This window comes from Dipodomys spectabilis, unplaced genomic scaffold (genome assembly GCF_019054845.1).
Source record: "Dipodomys spectabilis isolate Male_0828 unplaced genomic scaffold, ASM1905484v1 ptg000140l, whole genome shotgun sequence".
Classification (NCBI taxonomy): Eukaryota; Metazoa; Chordata; class Mammalia; order Rodentia; family Heteromyidae; genus Dipodomys; species Dipodomys spectabilis.
In genome coordinates, this window is record NW_024870817.1 from 9881611 (window position 1) to 9897164 (window position 15554).

General features: G+C 33.7%; 1 protein-coding gene across 4 annotated transcripts in view; it reads right to left on the minus strand.

Annotated features, from left to right (window-relative positions):
* Slf1 (SMC5-SMC6 complex localization factor 1) overlaps window positions 1–15554 on the minus strand; it is a 62876-nt gene that overhangs the window by 44174 nt on the left and 3148 nt on the right. For 2 of the 4 annotated variants that reach the window (XM_042690970.1, XM_042690967.1), the window contains exons 1-4: window positions 11594–11613; window positions 8754–8867; window positions 8515–8590; window positions 7164–7404 (exon numbers count right to left, since the gene is read on the minus strand). In XM_042690970.1, the coding sequence (XP_042546904.1) occupies window positions 7164–7404; window positions 8515–8590; window positions 8754–8867 (431 nt within the window). In that variant the 5' untranslated portion in view covers window positions 11594–11613. Of the gene's footprint in view, window positions 1–7163; window positions 7405–8514; window positions 8591–8753; window positions 8871–11593; window positions 11614–15554 lie in introns of those variants that run through there. The other 2 variants (XM_042690968.1, XM_042690969.1) reach the window with 2 other exon arrangements.

The following is a 15554-nucleotide window of genomic DNA, read 5'->3' on the forward strand; positions in this document are numbered from 1 at the left end:
TATGAAAAAGACTGGCTATCCAAATGATTTCACTTTTAGCAGAAAGAAGTAGCTGTCACTACAGTACATGAGAATTTGGTAAAACTTTTAAAACATTTAAAGGCAGAGTATAGCTAATATGACAGGTTAGAAAACTGACACAGACCTTCCCTCCCCCACTCCCTGGCATCATTCACAAACTCTGCAACAAGCCTCAATTAAATGCTCATGAAAAAAAATGGGGGCAGCCGGATGCCAGTGGCTCATGCCTGTAAGCCTAGCTATGCAGGAGGCTGAGATCTGAGGACTGTGGTTCAAAGCCAGCCTGGACAGACAAGTCCGTGAGACTCCTATCCCCAGTAAACCACCAGAAAACCGCAAGTGGTGATATGGCTCAAGTGGTAGATCACTAGCCTTGAGCTCAAGAGCTGAAGGAGAACATCTAGGCACCACAACCGACAGACAATAAAATAAAATAAAATAAAATAAAATAAATTGGGGCAGTTAAAAGAGAACCTGCTAGGTAGGTACAGGTGGCTAGTGAGAACTGGATATAACTGAAATATAGACACAAGAGCATTTTCCTTTTCTTCTCTCATACAAAGCAAAAGCCTTTAGATATTTGGAGAATAAGATTCTTCCCTCCTCATACCACAGCAGGGAAAACACATTGCTTTTCTTGGAATGATAGAAGGTATAGGAAAACCTCCTGCTTCCCAGTCTAGAAAAAGACCCCATTGTTCTTAAACAACAAAAAGCCAAAATTATTTATACCAAAAAAGTGATAAAACTGCCACTTAGGGCTAGGACCTCCTAATCAACAAACAGCAGAGGTCTAATATTGGGGGCAAGGACCCTCTGAAACAAGGCAGTATTTGACTAGGTGGGGGGGGGGGGGGAATGAATTGCACAAATAAAAACGCAAATGCTAACATGGCCTGAACCTCATGGACCAATAAATAATAGAGAATGCTTATGACTGAAGAACTGAAAATATAACAATCTAAACCCTTGGCAGAAAAATGATCACAAGGCAAAGAGCATTGAGAGTCCATATGTAATCAAGTATTATGTAAAAGATTGTTGAAAGGGGAAGGTAAAACATAGACAGATGGTAGATCCGAAGTCCACATTAAGCACAAAGAAACTAGAGTCTGCTACTGTAAGGTAAAGTCATTCACCAAATGAAATTGTACCAATAGCAAAACTCAAACCCACCCCAACCACTGATAAGATTAGATAAACAGCCTTACAAAAGAAGTAGGCTAACTTTGGATATGAATATTATTCACTCCAGCCTGTATTACTGTACATTCTTAAGATGTCTGGTATACAACAAAATGTAGGACCAAACATGTTGACAAATGCCTAGAATCTCAGCTATTTGAGCAGTAGAAATCAGGAAGACCACAGTTCGAAGCAAGCCCAGGCACAAATATGGGCAAGACTCCTAGCTTACAAACACAGTGGGTATGATTGTGTACAACTATATCCAAGTTCTAATGGAGGCACAGAAATATCAAAGGAAGATCACAGTCCAAGGCTGGTCCCAAGCAAAATAATGTGAGACCCTATCTTCCTTCTCACCCCACCCAAAAATAACTAAAGCAAAAAAGACTGGTTTGAGGTAGAATGTCTGCCTAACAAGGCTTTGAGATCAAACCCATGAAAAAAAATAGTAGTAAAAAGTATAAGACATACACAATGGGGCAAGTAAACCCCAAAATCATTATTAAGAAGAAATCATAGTACACACTAACACATGATGCAGATGTTACACCCAGCTTGAAGGGCTGTGTGTAGAAGTCAAGTCATAGAGTGGTTGTTTGGCATTTAGAAGGCCACGAATTTTCCCATGCACCAAACATTAAAAATGTTTGGCTCTCTAGAAGGTTTCCTAAACCTGCCTTTTCAATTTCTTTATGGAAGTTTAATTACATAGGCATTAGTAAATTCTTAACTTACTTTCTGAATAGACTGTTTTCCAATCAAAAGACATAAAATAGCCAATGCAAAACAACAAAAACCAAAATATTTTTAACCAAAGTATATGTTACCTATTAGGGTAACATTCAACATTTAAGACCACACTTTGAAAACAAAGGAATACAAAAGGATAATTAATACAAATAGAAAACAAGAGTAAATATACTCATTATCAGACAAGAGAGACTTCAAGTAAAAAACTACACAAAAAGACAAAGATCATTATACAATAATTAAGGGGTCAATTAAGAGTCTGTAAGAAAATATATGTATTGAATCTTAGAGCATCTAAATACCTAAAACATATAGTGAAAGATCTAAAGAGAGAGAGAAATTATAATTATAATACAGTATTACAGTAGAAAACTTCAATGTACCATTTGCAACCATGGACACATAATTCAGACAACTTTAAACAGCTGAACTTCAATTATACTTTAGACCATATTTACCTAAAAAAAATATTAAGAACATTTCATTCAAAAGCAAAAAAATCGTTCTTCTCAATGTAAACAGAACATTTTCTCATACAGATCTTATTATGCAACAAAAGAAGTTTGAATAAACCTTAGAAGACTAAAATCATATCAACCAACTTTTCTGACTACATCAATTTAAAAAATTAGAAAATCCACAAATAAGGAAATTAAACAACATAAGCCAGATCAATGGATTAAATCCGAAATAAAGAAATTAAAAAAAACAACATTAAAGACAAAGGGCTAGGGATAGATATTATGTGAGGCCCTAAGGTCAATACCAAGCATTACAAAACAAGAACAACAACAACAAAACTTTTGAGACACATCATAGTGGAAACAATACACAGAACTTACAAATTTTCCAGTTAACCTAATGCTACCCCTTAAGAAAGAGCCTATTAAATCCAAAATTAGCAAAACAAAATGAATTATGAAGACCAGAGCATAAACACTAAAACTGGATAAAAGAGATTAGCATTGTGAAAACTTGTAACCTCAGCTTTCTGAGTCAGAAGGGTCATGAGTTATAGGTGAGCCTGAGACCATTAAAAGATCCTCTGTCAAAATCAAAGAAATAAACAACAAAACAGAGACCAGAAAAGAAAAAATGAAACCTGGTCTTTCAGTTTATGAAAAGTTAAAAATGATAATTATGCATATTAAGAAAAAGAGAGTAAAGAAAAAAAGGACCAAGTTCAGATGAAATAAAAACTACAAAAATATGAGAGACTATAGTGAATTTAGAACACCAAACAATATGTGTACATTTTATATAGATAAAACCTACCAAGACCAATTCATAAAAAATTGGAACACCTAAACAGACTAGTAACTAAAAATGAGATTTAATCAATAATAAAATAAGTCTCCCATCAAAGAAAAGCCTGGATCTAACAGCTTCACACTTGTATCCTACTAGTCACAAAATGAATATTACTTCTTTTCAATCTCTTTCATAAATATTGACAGGGAGAAAATTTTCAAGCATTCCACAAGGTCATTATTATCTTGATGCCCTATCAGAAAAGAACACAATGAAAAAAAAACAAACTATGGGCCAGCATCCTTATTGAACACCAATGCAAAATCTTCCAGAAAGCTCTAGGAAACTGAATTCAACTGAAGATTATAAAGATCATTTACCATGATTAAGTAGGAGTCATCCTGGGACTTCAAGGATGGCTCACCAATTGCAAATCAAATCAATAAACATGTTATGTCCTGTCAACAGAATAAAGGACAAAATCATACGATCATTTAAATGGATTTTAGAAAGAATAGTTTAAAACATTTGATATCTTTCATGATAAAAATTCTCAATAAACTAGATAGAGTGGGAACATACCTCAACACATAAAGGCTAACATTATACTAAACAGAATGAAACAATGGTTTTCTTCTGTGATCTGGAACAAGACCCACTACTTTCATTCAACATGGTACTAGAAATCACGATCAGATCAATGAGGTAGGAGAAACAGCATTTAAGCTGGAAAGAACACAAACTTCCAGCTTGCAGAGAAAATGACCTTATATAGAGGAAACTTTAAGGATACCATCTAAAACTTACTAGAAATAGTAAATTAACTCGTTAAGGTTGCAGAATAAAAAAATCAGCATACAAAAATCAGTAGTGTATGTATGTGCTAATAGGGAATTAAATGAAAAAATTATCCCACTTATAAGTTACAAAAAAAGAAGACAAAATAAACTTAACCAAGGTGGTGGAATAGAAACAATGATAAAAGAAATTAAAGAAGAGTCAAGATTCAAGTAAACAGAAATATCTTCTTGTTCCTAAATTGGAAGAGTACTATTAAAATGTCTATACTACCCATGTACACATTCAATAAAATCTCTTTCAAAATACCAATGACATTGTTCACAGAAATTAAAAATAAATCCTAAAACTAATGAAACCACAAAAGATCCTGAATATCCAAAGTACTCTTGACTACAAAGCACAAAGCTGAAAAGTATACTACTTGATTTCAAAATATACTACAAAGGAACAGTTACATACTGTACCTTTGGCATTAAAATATACACTTGTATTAAAACCAACACACAGACTAGTGGATCATGTTAGAGCCTGGAAACAGATACATTTATGGCCAAGTCATTTTCAACAAAGGTGCCAAGAAAATTCAATAGGAAGAGGACAAGCTCTTCAATAAAAGAAGGAAAACTCAATATCCAAATACAGAGAAATGCAATAAATCCTATGCTATATTAAAAAATAACAAAACCAATCCAAAATGAATCAAAGACTAAACTATTAGAAGAATACATAAGAAATGCTTCATGACATTGAGCTGGACAGTGATTCTTTTGGATATGACCTCTAAAACACAATAAGTTAAAAGCAAAAAACTAGACAAATCAGATTCCATCGAACAGTAACTTCTTCACAGCAAAGGAAATTAACAAAGGGAACAGACAATACATAGGAATGTTAAGTATAATCTGGGTTAATGACTGGAATTAAATGAACAAACATTTCTCAAAAAACCAATGGCCAAAGATGTTTAACATCACTCCTCAGGGAAATGTGAATCAAAACTACAATGAGGTATAGCCAAAGATGTTTAACATCACTAATTAGGGAAATGTGAATCAAAACTACAATGACAGGTGCTTTAACACCTGTTAAAACACTATCCAAAAAAAAAAAAAAGTAAATGCTCACACTCTGTTTGGGGGAATATAAATTAGTGCAGCCATTATGAAAAAGAACATGAATATTATAACTACAATATAATAAAAATCCCATCACTGGCTATATATCCATATGATATGAAATTGTCGAAGAGCTATCTACAGTCCCATGTTTATTACTCTATGATTCACAATAGCTAAGACACAGAATAAACTCAAATGTCCTTCAAATGATGAATGGACAAAGAAAATGTGGTATATAAACTCAGTGGAATTCTAATCAGCCAAGCCATAAAAAGAATTCCTTCACTTGGATGAAACTAGAGAATGTTAAATGAAATAATACACAGAAAGACAAAGACTGCATTGTTTTAGTCACATATTGATCACCTAGAAATAAAGCAAGACAGTAGTTACTTGAGATTTGGGTTATAGAAAGGTAGAAGGATATGAGGATATTTTAGTGAAAGGATTGAGAATGCAGATGAGTGATTGATTGCCAGGTCCATCACAGCAGATGATTTTCAAGGTAAGGAGAGTAGGGAGGGGAGTAAAGAATGAATAACCATTGATTGTTATGTACCTTTTGCATAATGACAGTGTGCTTGCTCTGGCAGCAGATATGTTAAAACTGGAATAATAATGTTCAAATAGTAGGTTGATTATAGAATAAAACTTTAATGATAAAAGCCAAAATACTTGGAAAGACACATGGTCCACAGATAGGAATGCTCAATAAGGTTGTTTTCTCCACTGTGAACAGTATAGGAAAAAAAAAAAAAATCACAAAATCTAAACTTCCCTGTTAATAACTGGCAAGGTGATTCTAAAATATGTATGGAAACACAAAGGACCCAGAATTATCAAAATAGTGATTTCATGACTTACTACAGCGTGACCGAATCAGTGTGGTGATGTATCAGTATCAGGTGGGCATAACAGAAAAATCATATAGAACAGAACATAAAATCAAGAAAAATATTACACATATATGGTTAAATGATTTTTCTCTCCTATACTACTATTGGAAATGGAAAACAGTGCAACTGCTTTGGACAATAATTTGGTATTTTCTTACAATGTTAAATATACAATTACCATCTGAAATAATAATTTCATTTCTAGGGGCTGGGAAGGTGGCTCAGTGGTAGAGTGCTTGCCTTGCATGCATGAGGCCCTGGGTTCAATTCCTCAGCACCACATAAGCAAAAAGAAAAAAGCTGGAAGTGGCGCTGTGGCTCAAGTGGTAGAGCGCTAGCCTTGAGCTGAAGAGCTGAGGGACAGCGCCCAGGCCCAGAGTTTAGGATCCAGGACCAGGCCCCCCCCCCCCCCCCCCCCCCCCCCCCCCCCGCCCAAAAAAAAAATTTATTTCTAGATTTCCTAAGACAAATGAAACCAAGTCCACATGAATACCTGCAATCAAAAGCTTCCAAATGACCACCAAACAGCCTATCAACAGTGATATTTCTATATGGTGGAATACTACTAGCAACAAGAAATTAACTATTGAAACATTCAACAACATGGCTAAATCTCTATTATGTAAGGCAAGTGATGCTATATCAAAGGAATATATTCACTTTGTTCCTATATGTATAAATCTCAGGGGAAAAATAGACAAATGTAATCTGTAGTGACAAGAAGGAAACCATTATTGTTGGTCCAAAACTTGTATTGTTGGTCCAAAATTAAGGGAACATAGGATACAAGTATATTGATATAGTGAGGCTAATATGGATGTATAAATTTGTCCAAACATCAAAATGTACACTTAAAATGGAAGCTTTTCACTATCTATAAATTATACTTGTGTAAAGGAGTTGGCCAAAAGAAATAACATGTACACTAAAATAGTGAACACCCAAATATTCTAAATACTAGAAGATAGATTTTGTTCTATTAGATACATATGTTTACATAAAGGATTGCCTAAGAGATCAAAGAATAAATCACTATAGTTCATTCTGACTGTTAATTGAAAAAAAAAGTCAAAGGGCAATTTTGTGCCAACACCGTTTTTCCATTCATTTCCCTGGAATTAATGAGATTTCATCCTACCTTACAAGAGAATCACTGCGTTTATCAGCTCTCACAAGGAGGACAACTTTCCATCTGTGGAAAGCTCCTGGAGCACCAGTGCGCTTTAGCTCTTCACGCCATCTTTTAGGGGCAGACTGCATTTGAGGTGAAAAATGAGAATCCTTTTCAATTTTATATCCCCATTCATAAGTCGTCTCATCAAGCCACCTGCCACTTCTGGCACTATGAATTATGTAGTCCTTAGTCAGAACCCACTTTCCTGAAAAGAAATGAACAGTTCATCACAGAAAGAATTTTGGTTCTGATAAATAATAAACAATAAAGATCAAATCAAATCAAAGCCAACATTTTCAACATGTAACAATTATGCTGCCAACATTACCTCTGAACTACATTTTGAGAATGAGGCTTTTTATCATCACTGAACATTGTATGTAATTGTTTCTTTTTCAAATAATTACAAGTGTTACTAAGTGAATATAAATCTAAAGCTTTAAAATCCAAAAATATAGTAGTATCTGAATCATTACTCATTTGCTATTTGTATTACATTTATATTTTTCCTCCTATGCTAAGAATTTTTTCAATAATGTCCACAGCATCATTACGGATGTTAAATTTGTTTATAATTTTCATAGAACAACATTCTGTAGTTTGAGTATCAATAATATTTTATTAATCAGGGAAATGCATGCTATCATTTGTGAAGTTAACAATAAATCCACATAGTTTATTTGACAAATTAATTTTTAAAAAGTAAGCTTTCCTAGTTATATACACTTAAAAACTTGTTTTGGAAATCAGTAGACTACAACATCAACCATAGTAGAGAAAGACATAGTAATATTAATGATGACAAAGGAGACAGTAGGACTACGTCCTAAACAAACTTAGTATATAGTAAACTAAGAATGACTATTGCTTCATATCAAAGAAAGGAGAGGAACAGCAGAAGGAGAACAAAAACACCGATTCCTTGCAATGACAAGATGAAGGAAAAGGAACATGAGAATAACTAAGTCATCAAAAGAAGCTTATTCTTTTGTCTTTTATGTCAATCTTTCCGTTAAAGTGTTTTCTTCTTAGATGTACACACTAAATCTCTGGCAAATTATTATTTCTATTTACTATATTTTTATGAGTTTTATAATTTTATAAATTTATTTATTTTATAAATTCATAATTACAAAATTTTACTCAGAGGAAAAATAAAGCAAAAATGCATCAAATTTTCATTAAAACAAATTTACAGAAAACAAATTTACATTTGCTATAATAAACATGCTAACTTTCTAGGAACTAAGGCACTTTATCTTTAGCATTTAACATGAAGTTTTTTTCAGGGGCTAGAGAAAGGTGGTTTACCTACCTGCTGCACAAGCTGCTAAAAATTTTTCACTCTTGCACAGGCGTTCAGCTATAAGATGTGTACAATTTTTATATTTCTGAAGGGGAAAAATTCATGTGAAGAATATTACTAATGTGATATTTACTTAATAACACATACTATTCTTACAATTATCAAGTGACACTATATCATTCTTAAGGCAATATTTTAATTCTATTTTTTCAGCTACAATGAACATTTTGAAAGATTTTAGTACTTACCTCACTCTTAATAAAAGTGCAATCTAGCTTTAAAAGCAATTTTCCTAGAGCTTCCTTTTCTTCCATCTTAAATCCTGTCATTTGGATGATATGCTTTGGGGCACCATCTTCCATCTAACATAAACCCATGCAAAAGACAACAAATGTTAAAGTTCACTAAGTTGAATTATTTTTCTTAAATTTCTTAAATTTGAGTGTCTTAAATAGGGATTAAAATTAAATGTATAACAAATTGAACATGTAAAGCTTAACTGTGTGAAAGAAGAAATAGTTTTAAAAAGTGATCTTTGTAGGACACTGGTAGTTCATGTATGTAATCCTAGTTACTCAAGAAGCTGAGATATCTGAGGATGACAGTTCAAAGAACTTGGGCAAGAAAGCATGTGATACTCTTATCTCCAAGTGAATGTCCAAAAAAACTCAAAAGTGCAGCTGTGGTTCAAGTGCTTCACCTTGAGCTCAGGACAATGCTCAGGTCCCGAGTTCAAGCTCTAGAATTAAAAAAAAAAAAAAAGAAGAAGAAGAAGAAAGAAAAGAAAAAGAAAAAAAAAGTGATCTTCTCAGAATGTGACCTTAAAATGAAATTTTCTTCTGGACACTGAAAGCTTGCATTACTCTATTGCCTGTCACTACAATAATAAGATAATTCTTGGGGGGAAACAAAACAAAACCCAGCTAGTTATTAGCCTGATACCAGCCTTACTTTTAAAGACTTTTGTATGTATGAGTGCATGCGTCTGTGTGTGTTTTCATGTGAGGATATTTGAATTCAGGACCTCAAGCTTGCTAAACAGATAGTTAAAGTTGATTCATATCTCAAGCTTTGATTTTTTTGCTCGATATTTTTGAGACTGGTATACCAGGGCAGAAATCTATCTATGGTCTAACAATCCAGTTGTTAGACTTCCCAGTAGCTAGGACAACAGGTGTTCTCTACCACGTCTAATTCCCCTCTCAGAAAGAATCTGGTTAACTGTTCTTCCAAGCTATCCTTAAATCACAACCCTAGCTTCCCAAATAGTTAGGATTATAGGGTGAGCCACTAGAGTATTATTTTTTTGTTAAGAGCTTTTGAAACATACAGACTGTGGAAAAGAATCTTATGCTGATTTTTAAACAGTCTGTAGGCACATGTTTATTTTTATTAGCATAAATTGTAAAAACGAGCTTCATTGTAACTTTTACAGCATGCATATAATGTCCTCTGATCAAATTCTATCCATATTACATTCTTAATTTCTCTTATGTTCCCCTTCTCTAGTTTTTGATGGATTTTATTATAATGTCCTCTGATCAAATTCTATCCGTATTACATTCTTAATTTCTCTCACGTTCCCCTCCTTTAGTTTTTGATGATTTATTTTGGTACTTACACACACACACACACACACACACACACACACACACACACACACAGAACAATGTACAATGTATTCCTATTACATGCACCCTCTTCTAGCTCCTTCCCTCCTACTCATAAATCCTTTTCCCAAACAGTCTCCTTTTGCAATCATGGCATATTATTTTTAGGCCTACTTTTTTATGTACAAGCCACTGGAGAAGTTGATAGCACTAATTCTATAATACTTCTAAATAATATAGTTTTATTTCTAATTTACATTTCTTAACTTTGCTACAAATACACACACAAAAACTTACATATATAAATCATCAATTACAAGGTATACTGAAAAGCTACATAGCCTTTTCTAGAGGAACCCTAATCCATACTTAAATATACATGTAATTTGTTTTAATATAACACAAAGTGTTTCTAATTAGAAAGTCAACTTTAGTAATTTGAAACTATTTGAGCCCAATACTAATAGCACAAAATGGGTAAAATGAAGAATGTTCTTCATAGTCTAAATACAGACAATAGATTTGGGTTCTACATCTGCAGATTCAATAAAAAATTGAATTGGGGGCTGGGAAGGTAGCTCAGTGGTAGAGTGCTTGCCTTGCATTCTTGAGGCCCTGGGTTCGATTCCCCAGCACCACATAAGCAAAAAGAAAAAAGCTGGAAGTGGCACTGTGGCTCAAGTGGTAGAGCGCTAACTTGAGCTGAAGAGCTGAGGGACAGCGCCCAGGCCGAGTTCAGGCCCCACGACCAGACCCCCCCTCCCCCAAAAAAAAATTGAATTAGACACTATGTTGAAAATGATCTATACAAACTGTGGGTGGGGACAAGAGGGAAAAACTGGGAGACAGGGAAGGGGTAAAACTGTCCATAAAGACTTGCACCCATTACTTATGAAACTGTACACATGACCTTTAAATAAAAATGAATTTGTAAACCATATAAAGATATTTCCTTTCATCACAATTCCCTAAACAATACAGAATAGCATTATCTGTATAACATTTATACTGTATTATTGTTTTAAGAACTTTATCTAGAGGATGTACGTAGCTTGCATATAAATATTACCATTCAGACACTACAGATTTTGGTGCCTGATGAGGTTGTAGAACCAAACCCTCTAAGATACTTTGGGAAAACTATTTGAATGTCTGTTAATATATTTGTGCGTGTGTACTTAAAGACTGAGATTCTATATAGAATAAGACTTTAAAGAAATTTTCATTATAAACCATTGAAGGCATTACTAAAAGTTAGGAGTGAACTTTCTTTTCTTTATTTGAAATATCTAAGAAGAACTTCAGTTTATGGTAAAGAATTGATTCTCTAACCCTTCATGTTGTCCCTTTCAGAGGAGAAACTCCTTGAGAGCTACATGAATATGCTTTGCTCAGCATATCTGCAAATTTGCAAAGAAGGTTTATATTAATGCTTTCTGACACATCTAAGGAGTTGCCAGTAGTAGTCTTGCACTCACTGTGTGTGGGCAGATCAATTCAGAGGTCATGTGTTAAGCAGCACACTGGAGTTTCACATCAAAGCCATTTCCTTCAAACCTTTTACTCGGTACAAAAGCTGAAATTTTCAGTTCACCTGGAAATCTTATTAAAATGCAGACTTTTTTTCATAATAAAAGCTGTTATTTTGATCTCAATTATTCAATTTCAAGTATTTACAAGTTGGCTCCAAAGAGCCCAAAAATTGCAATATATGAAACTTCTAAAATTCTAAAACTTAGAAAGTATCTTTAAAAATAAATCTCTTCAATGACACAAATGCTTCTTCAAGAAGTTATGAAATACATACATACAGTAAGATAGGATAGCTTATGAATTAATGATACATGTAAAATATTATCATCAGTAAAGTAGCTTCTTGCCTAAGGAACGTTTAACTAATATACTTTTTGTTTTTTTGAACCCATTTAGATGAGCTAAATGATACAGTTAAGTGAAAACACATATCAAGATGGACTGGGAATACATACAAACTTTGAAAAGAATAGGATCTGCTGCAAGAAATTGAGTCAGTCTGATTCGGAACACATATAAACATTAAAGCAGCATGCATTATGCAGCAAAATTTTATAAAGAAAATGTTTTTGTTAATTCAAGAGATTTATCCAATGTCCTTTAGAAAATGATACTTCTGGGCTGGGAAGGTGGCTCAGTGGTAGAGTGCTTGCCTTGCATGCATGAGGCCCTTGGTTCGATTCCTTAGTACCACATAAACAGAAAAAGCCAGAACTAGCGCTGTGGCTCAAGTGGTAGAACACTAGCCTTGAGCTGAAGAGCTGAGGGACAGTGCCCAGGCCCCACAGTTCAGGCTCCATGAACCAAAAAGAAAATGATACTTCTAAGTTCTTCCAAGAATTCTTAAAATTCAACATATATTAAGTATTAATTATATATTTAATCCATCATTGTTTTTAGAGTTCTCAAAAGTTAGTTTGATCAGAGGAACATGATGTATTCTTTTTCGACTTCAGGAAATGCTGTCAAAGAATAGAAGTTGGATTAGTTATTTAAAACCAAAATCTTATCCTGCAATTCTAAAATATTAATACATTCAAAATACTATTAGTCAAATTATTTAAACAGCAATAAAATTTTGTTGACACTATTATCAACAAATTTTATTTAAAAAATTGTTTTGTTATGACTTCTGAAACTAAATGTTATATAGAAACACAAGGAAGAAATCTATCTCATTGTTCTTACTATCATGTTAATAGCTATTTAACAATTTTAATGTCTATCAAACAATTATCACTAACCAAATGACATATTTATGATAAATCACTGAATTATTTGGATTTACTAGAGTCAGTACATAAAGCAAAGTTTTCGCCTCAAACCACATTGTCTTTGTAATAGAATAGGTTAGGATGGAAATAATCTCTGTATAGTTAGCAGCCATTTCTTTAAAGCAAGATCCCACAGTGAGGTGAAAATAGGTCCAACTGTGTCTAACATACATAACAAAAATCTTTTGAAGCCAATTTCTTTTCTTTGAAAACGACTAACTATGAAACTGAAACTAATCATGTAGAAGAGGAATAGGAAGTAAACAAATGAAAAGTAGGATGTCTTAATTCAAACATTATGAAAATATGAATGTGCTTTAACGACTAATCATAATACAGGACACTTACTCATAAATTTATCAAACAAAATGGGCTATAAGCTATACTCAAGACCCTGGTAATGCCAACGAACTCAAACACAACACTATAAAATGTTTCTTAATGCATATTAATAACCTCCAAATTCTTAAACCAATAGGGTCAAGTTTTATACATGTAATATATCCAGTAATATGATGTTCCAACAGTTAACTTTTAGAAATTTACTAATACAAGAAAGAAAAGTAATATGTCATCATGTAATTGTATCAAGGCTTTTTAGAACTTAGGCTGTTAAAAGATACACATATATACACATACATACACACACAGGAAGAGAAGGAAAGAAAGCATCTATTTTTGACAGCTAAACTTATAGTATATTACTAGTTAATATGCTTTTGTAGTAATTTTTTAAATTTCATATCAATTTAAGCATTTTTACTCACTTTACTCACCTTAAACCATATAACACACAACTAAGGAGATAACAGTTGCAACCAGGGCTGGCCTTTATATGCATAGATAGCAACTGTTTCTGTGGTGTGGCTTTCCCAAAATATCTCCCACTTGGGCCTCTCCCCAATGCCTAAAATTCTTTTGCAGTTGGTGTCAGTCAGAAGTACAAGTAAACCAATAACATTTGTTGTGAATATATTTTAGTATATATTATTATTTGAATATTTTGATCAATTTTGAAGAATGACATAACTAAAATATGATAGAACAAGAGAGGCAAGAATGCAGTTTAAAATGTACTCATTACCTCATTTATGTAAATGTAACCCCTCTGTACAGCATCTTTACAATAAAATGAAATTTAAAAAAAAGAATACATAGGCTGAAAAACACCCCCAAAAAACACAAATATAAAAGTCTGATAGAGAGTTAGAAGGATCCTTAGTTAGAATTTGATAGGATATATAGTGAGATCCTTGGGGGAAGGAAGACTACAATAGTTAGACCTAGAAAACAGGATGAAACGGTATAAAAGCTGAGTTAAAAGGAAAAGAACAGCAGAAAAGAAAAAAAAGAGACAGTGATGCTTAATGAGATCTTTGTAAGGAAGTAATGATGAATATTTCTTGTTTGCCATTAAGAATTTCTTCTGCAATAAGCCTGCTATATGTACTTAAGAACTATTTTTTAACTCCTTCCTCAATTTTTTTTTTTTTTTAAAGAAAGTCCTTTATTTATTTAATTTATTTTTGCACATTGTGGGGCCTGAACTCTGGGTCTGGGCGCTGTCCCTCACCTCTTCAGCTCAAGCTAGTGCTCTAACACCTGAGCCATAGCGCCACTTCCGGCTTTTTTCTTTTTGCATATGTGGTGCTGAGGAATCGAACCCAGGGCCTCAGGCATGCAAGGCAAGCGCTGTACCACTGAGCCACCTTCCCAGCCCCCTTCCTCAATTTTTTTAATGATCATTTTTAATATTTCAACCAGTGCACTATTATTTTGGAAAATCTAAATACTATAAAAATAAGCATTAAAATCTCTAAGTTCTTCACCATGGGGCGGGGAGCTGGAACTCTGGGCTTGGGTGCTATCCCTCAGCAATTCAGCTCAAGACTAGCACTCTATTGCTTGAGCCACAGTGCCACTTCCGGTTTTCTAGTGGTTTATTGGAGATAAGAGTCTCATGAACTTTCCTTGCCGGGGCTGGCTTTGAACCGTGATCCTCAGATCTTAGCCTCCTCAATAGCTAGGATTACAGGCGTGAGCCACTGGCGCCTGGCCCCATATAACCTTCTACTATGAGCATGTAAAGGAGGGATGACTTTCAGGTTTTATATGTATGTGAATTTATGTAATGTATAACAAAATTTAGTTATGTGTTATGTAAACTAAAATTGCTTTATTAACTGATTACATAAATTCATGGTATTGTGGGATGATACTTAAGTAAAGTCACAAACACATTTTAACCTTTATAAGGTGAATTGTCATTATCATGGACTATAAAGGTTATGAACTCTACAAACTTTGACAATACACTATTTCTTCCAAATCAGGTAATAAGTACATTTCTTTCCTTTTGCTTAGGGTAAGCTGTTCCCTCTTCCTCTCTCCTTTTTCATTCCCTCCCTCCCATTACTGCCCTTGAGTTGCTTAGTTTATGTTCATCAATGTCCAGTGCAGCTGGGCCCCTCTGTTGTATTTTGTCACTTGTTTCCTTCTGATTCTGTGTTCTCCTCCTAGCTTCCCTCAGATATGCACATATATATATATGTGTGTGTATATATATATATATGTATATATATATATATATATGTATATCTATACACACACACCATATGTGGGGTCAAGAATT